This window comes from Myotis brandtii, unplaced genomic scaffold, assembly GCF_000412655.1.
Source record: "Myotis brandtii unplaced genomic scaffold, ASM41265v1 scaffold64, whole genome shotgun sequence".
Lineage (NCBI taxonomy): Eukaryota > Metazoa > Chordata > Mammalia > Chiroptera > Vespertilionidae > Myotis > Myotis brandtii.
In genome coordinates, this window is record NW_005370460.1 from 3348599 (window position 1) to 3354572 (window position 5974).

A 5974-nucleotide genomic window follows, 5' to 3' on the forward strand; every position below is an offset into this window, starting at 1 on the left:
CTGTTGTGGTAAACAACCCACTTCCCTTATTTATAATGGTCTGGCCCTCTAGCAACTTCAGCATGAAATTATAGCTAATTTGCCTACAAACGTCAGGTGGTCATAATAATCTGACCACTCAGTGTATATATATCCTATATAATAAGAGAGGGATATGCTAATTAGCCCAGATATGCTAGTCACGATCGGATATGCTAATTAGTCATGACCAGTATGCAAATTGACCATCGCTCCAACACAAATAATAGAAGGGTATGCTAATTAGTCCTGGTATGCTAATTAGTCACAAGTATGCAAAATGACCATCACTCCACACAAGATGGCCACCCCCATGTGGTCTAAGATGGCTGCCACAAGATGGCCTGTAGGGGAGGACCGTTGTGGGGGACCATGCCTGCAGGGGAGGGCAGTTAGGGGCGACCGGGCCTGCAGGAGAGGGCAGTTGGGGGCAATCGGGCTGGCAGGGGAGTGGTTAGGGGGTGATCAGGCTGGCAGGCAGAAGCAGTTAAGGGCAATCAGGTAGGCAGGCAGGCGAGTGGTTGGGAGCCAGCAGTCCTGGATTGTGAGAGGGATGTCTGACTGCCCGTTTAGGCCCACAGGAATTGGGCCTAAACAGGCAGTTGGACATTCCTAGAGGGGTCCCAGATTAGAGAGGGTGCAGGCTTGGCTGAGGGACATACTCCGCCCCCCACCCCCCCGCAGTGCACAAATTTCATGCACCAGGCCTCTAGTGTGTATATATATATATAATTGATTTCAGAGAGGAAGGGAGAGGGAGAGAGGATAGAAACTTCAATGATGAGAGAGAACCATTGGTCAACTGCCTCCTGCACACCCCACACTGGGGAGTGAGTCGGCAACCAGGCCTGTGCCCTAACTGGGAATCAAACTGGTTGTTTGGTTCATGGGTTGACGTTCAACCACTGAACCATGCCAGCCGGGCTGTCTTCCACTTTTGATTGAGGTTGATGGGGAAGGTTACACATCATGTGGTGATCCACTAATCTAGCTCTTCAGCTCATAGTAGAAAAAGAATTGTGCATCAGGACTTCCAACTCTTGAGGTGGTTTTACCATCCTGCTCTGCTTCTGGGTTTTTACTGTTGCCTTTTGTGAGCAGTACTTTCCCCTGAGGACACATGTTAATAATCTGGAACCTTCCCTATCAGTGGGCTAGCACCATCTTGATGGTCCTGTGTTCTGCTTCTACCTTGCTAATTGTTTCCTTGGGATTATTTGGATTGTGTAGAAAGGTTTTTGCAAATCCTCTTATTACTGAAGTCATTGTTGCCAGCAGGAATAAGATTAAAGGTGCTTAAGTCTGTGGAGTTGTTTCTAATTTGTACGTGTCATTTCAGTGGCATTTTAACAGAACTCTGTCTCCTGTCCCTCCCTTCTCCCCTGGCACTATCTCAAGTTAGGTCCGAGAAGCCAGGCCATTGGAAGAAATCTCATTTTATCCTCCTAATTATTATGCTGGCACTCAGGAGATAATTTTTCCCTTCACGCACTGCCAATTAATATGCAAATGAACTGATAAATATTTATGCAATGATTTAAATTATGCAGGGAGGGCTCTCAGTGTATTCTGTAAATGAATTGTTCATGGACTTCAAAGTGCTGGCTGCTGTGCTAACGAGGAGAGATTTGCATAAGGCCCTAATCACCCGCATACTGATTAAGCTTCATTATGGAAACTGCCAGCTGCAATCTTTGTTTCTATTTTATTACAAAAAGGGGAACTTTTCATGCTTCAGTTGCCTTGACAATGTCAGTCCTAGCTGATAGGAGAGACTAAAACTCCTCTGAGCAACTGAAGTTTCCTTATTCAGTTGAAGATGGCTATGGTGTAACTGAAGTTGTAGTCTGCTTCTCCCCCAGTCCACTTTCCACCTCCCACTCTAGTTCCCTTAGTTTTGTCAGAAATAGTAGTACCTTCTGACCCCACCCAATCCGTTACCTGTTTCTTTGCTGTGGACTGTGAACCTAGAAGATTTCACAGCAATGCTGGACTGCAGTGACTTTGTTCTAGGTGGGTACCAGCACAGCTCTTTCTTATAGCTTTACTATGGAAATAGCGGGAGTGGGGTTGGCTATGCAGAAATGCTTAATCACTTATACAACCGGCTGGGGGAGAGGAGAGACCAGTGGAACAGGGAAGGGGGGGAAGCATTTGCAAAGCACCAGTACTTGAATTTGCTGTAGGTCCCTCCCTACTTCTAGCTCTTCTGGTTCAGAGGAGACTTTCAGTAAATATTGTGGATTTAGAGTTCAACTTGAATGGAGGGCATTTTTGCTTTTTTAAAAAATTTTCTATTGAGAGCATGTCATGTAGTTCTAAAAACACTCTGGATCAGAAACAAGGTCTGAAGTGTACCTAAATAATATGTATGTTAATAAAAATGTTTTGCATACTTAGTTGAAATGTCTTGTAAAAAACAAAAGTACTTAGTGCAAACCAGGTGGAGCCACAGTGCAGAGTTGCTCCCAAGAGGACAGATTGGGTGACTGCCCTGGTTACTGCAGTTGGGCTGTGGGTCAATTTCCAGATTTTAGAAACTGAACTTTCCAAATTTTGACAATATTAGCCTTTTTATTTTAAAAAATTTAGCTTCTCTTCTTCACAAAACAGTCTTAAATATTAGAAAGCCTATTTTTAGAGTTTTGTGTTTTTTTTTAGATTTTTATAGTTATCCCTATAGAGCTACAAGCCTTTGGAGAGGGGCTTTCTGGCTTGAATATATAAATTATGTCTTTGGTAACTATGATTTAAAAGAGATGGAGTCTTTTTGGTTTTTAGACATACTGTGGATGCTCGTGGTGGCCATACTTTGTGTTGAGCTTTGTCTGCTTGTGTGCAAAATTGTGGAAACCTCTTTGGGTTATTCTGGTCACCTGGAGAGTCAGATGACGGGAACTCCAGGACTCATTTATCTTACAAATCTTTGCAAATGATTTCTTTTTCCTGTTTGCTATTTTTCCCATTTGAAAAAGCCAGGCTGTCCCCATTACCTTCACAGTTGCCAGGGTTAGAATAAAATGATAGTTCTGAAAATGTTTGAACTCGTAGGTAGACAGAAGGCTTGGCCTAAACCCAGGGTAGTAGTGATGTCTGCACAGACCGTAAAAGCCACTGTTAACCATGTGAATGGCTGAACCAGCAAACCGATGTCAAGAATTCATCAAGAGCAACTTGCAGAGTGTGTATTAGACTCATTATACAGTCAGCTCAGGGTGCCCAGGGGGGAGCACTCCAAATATCAAAAAGGAAATTACTTATTTCAGCTTATATTTACTAAGTTGGGAATTCAAGAAAGGAAAGGAAAATATCTTTTTGAAATATTTTTAGCATTATATTTTAGAATAAGAAATTATATCTATTTTTAGTTAATAAATATTTAAACAGTCTTCCCATAGTTGTACTGTTAATCAGAATTTTTATTTATTATTTTGTGCATGAAGTAATTTGTTAAATGTCTTTGAAGTTCCTGACAATTCAATAGAAAATCCTTAGAAAATTCACATAGAGTACCTGTGACATAATCTTTAATTTATGGATGGGAAAATTAGGATATGACTTGTATAAGGTTGAGCTCATGACTTGTTAAGAGTTATGCCTTCTTTGTTGTTATGATAGGTAGAAAATTATCTTTTTAAAATGAATGTTAACTGATGCATTATTTTCCCCACTTCCTTTTAAAATATGGTCTAAAGGAACCATTCAGCAGTGTGTATGCTTAATGGCATATTCTATTACATTTGTTGTGATCTTTGTTGGCTTTCATAAGATTTTTGTTAAGTCATTCAGAAAGCTGGTGTTCACTGAGTTGTACACCTGTTTCTTTCAAACCTTAGCGTGCTTTCGGATGACATTTACATTTTTCTGGGCAGTGGGGGAAAGGAAGTTGTAGAACAACCCTTATTTATGACCAGAGACATAAGAATCTGAGCCCTTTGAACTTTTGAAAAACAAACCAAAGACATAAAGACCTGCATAAGCACATAAGACAGGCATGTGTTTAAAAAACTGTTAGAATGGCTGGTCCCCAGCTTCTGGGTTGGAAGTGAAATGTATGAAGCTCTCTCATCCTTGTGCATGTACATAATACCACTGTGGCTACGTGGTTGGGACTCTAGTGATCTGTTTGATTTCCTATTTAAATATTTAAGCATATGACAAAATGGACTCTCTGGTAAAAAAAAAAAAATCAAATATAATATAGTTAAATTGTTTATTCTCTACTAACCAGTAGTTAAATGTCCTTAACCTGGTGGGGAAAAGGCAGAGCTTGCTTGATAGTAAACTTGTTGGATTTATAAATACCCTAAGTTTGAGTTTGTAGAAGTAGAATAAGGTCTGTATTTAATTTAATGTATATTTAGTTTTCACACTTCTGAAGAAGTCGAAGAAAAGCAGACTTGATCTTGTCCCATCTGTTGCATGTCTTCTGGGAAACCTAACATTGCTCGATGAAAACTTTTCACTGTGACATCTTCATTAAAAAGATAACCTAAAGATCTGAGGCACAGAAGTGGGTTCATTTGGGGGTATCAAGGCAGCATAATTCGTAAGTGGGTGTGGTTGTATGTGGTGGTGAGTCAGTCTTGACATTATTAGATGTATCTATTTTGCCTGTGGTAACTCCTTGTACTGGTTTATGATTGAGGTGTGAACTCAAATATCACTTTGACAAATGCTTAGTTTCTTGGGGGAGGGAGTAAATTTGGAGATATTTTTTTAGATATGCCGTATTACCATTCTTTTGAGTTACTGTCCAGTCTGTTGTCAAGATTATCAGTGGATTGTTTGGTCATAATTAACAAATATCTCTGCTTATGGGAAAAGAAATTTTATTGGCCACTAACATGTTTTACTTGGTGAGGTGCTTCCCCAGCTTTGTTTCTTTAACATTTTATGCTTCATATTACAAAGCAGTTACACCTTTTACATATCAGATCTATTGTTACTTTTTAGGTTAGATTTCTGCTATCTTTCTTAGAACAATCTTAAAGTTTATTAGAAAGACTCCTTATTTGTGGATCACTTCAAGGTTGATGGAATCTTGAATTTTTTCAGTTAAACTTTTATTGCAATTTCCAACATTTTAGCATTGACTCAGTCTCTTTGAACTACAGGGCTGTGACATTAGTCAATATTCTTAACCTTTCCCTCTGCCACAATTTTGTCCCCCTAACTGCATCCCCAATTTTTTAAACTTCATTCACCTCTGATTTATTGCAGACTCGAGAATGAACAACCCGCCAGAAAACGGTAAATCGTCCGTGGAGAGTGGAGACAGCAGCACAGGTAAGAAACCCTCTGGGACTGAGCTTTTTCATTCAACTTAGTAGAGATAAAAGAGGAGGTTTTCCATTTAACCGGGACTCATATGGGCAAATGAAGACTGATTTGAGTGTTGAGCCATCACATGTAATTTAGTACCTGCAGAAACAGGGGTGTGTTTGCTTCAGATACCCGACTTCTCCTGCAGTTGGCTTGTCTTTTTGCTGCCGTTTGTCTGAGAAGCTTCAGAACAGCTCAGAGCATTGTCCTTTGGGCCCTGTAGTTCTGGGTATGAATTATGGATGTGCCACTTACTAGCTTTGTGATGTCAGGCAGTTTCCCTCATCGTTTTGAGACCCAACCAAAAAGAGGGATAATATATTTCAGAGGTCATTGTGAACACTAAAGAGGAAGTGTTAAGCACAGTGCAAGCCACACACTCAGTACAAAGTTGCTCTTGTTACAGGTGTTAACAACATAATAAATTTTACCCACCCACATTCAATAGAAACTATGTTAAAGTTATGATAGTGTCTGAACATAGTTAAAAACACACACCTGTTCTTAGTACATCCTTTTATTTGGTGATTTAAAAAAAATTACACTCGGTTAAACCTCTATCAGGAGAAAATCTATATATATAAAAGTGAAGTGACAGGAATGACTGGTCGCTATGATGCGCACTGCAGCT

At 40.0% G+C, this 5974-nt stretch overlaps 1 protein-coding gene across 3 annotated transcripts in view; it reads left to right on the top strand.

The window, feature by feature from the left end:
• Nucleotides 1-5974, top strand: part of POU2F1 (POU class 2 homeobox 1) — a 131200-nt gene that overhangs the window by 61026 nt on the left and 64200 nt on the right. For 2 of the 3 annotated variants that reach the window (XM_005880503.2, XM_014528532.1), the window contains one exon: nt 5242-5307. In XM_005880503.2, coding sequence (XP_005880565.1) covers nt 5250-5307 — 58 coding nt within the window. In that variant the 5' untranslated portion in view covers nt 5242-5249. Of the gene's footprint in view, nt 1-1956; nt 2032-5241; nt 5308-5974 lie in introns of those variants that run through there. The other variant, XM_005880501.2, reaches the window with a different exon arrangement.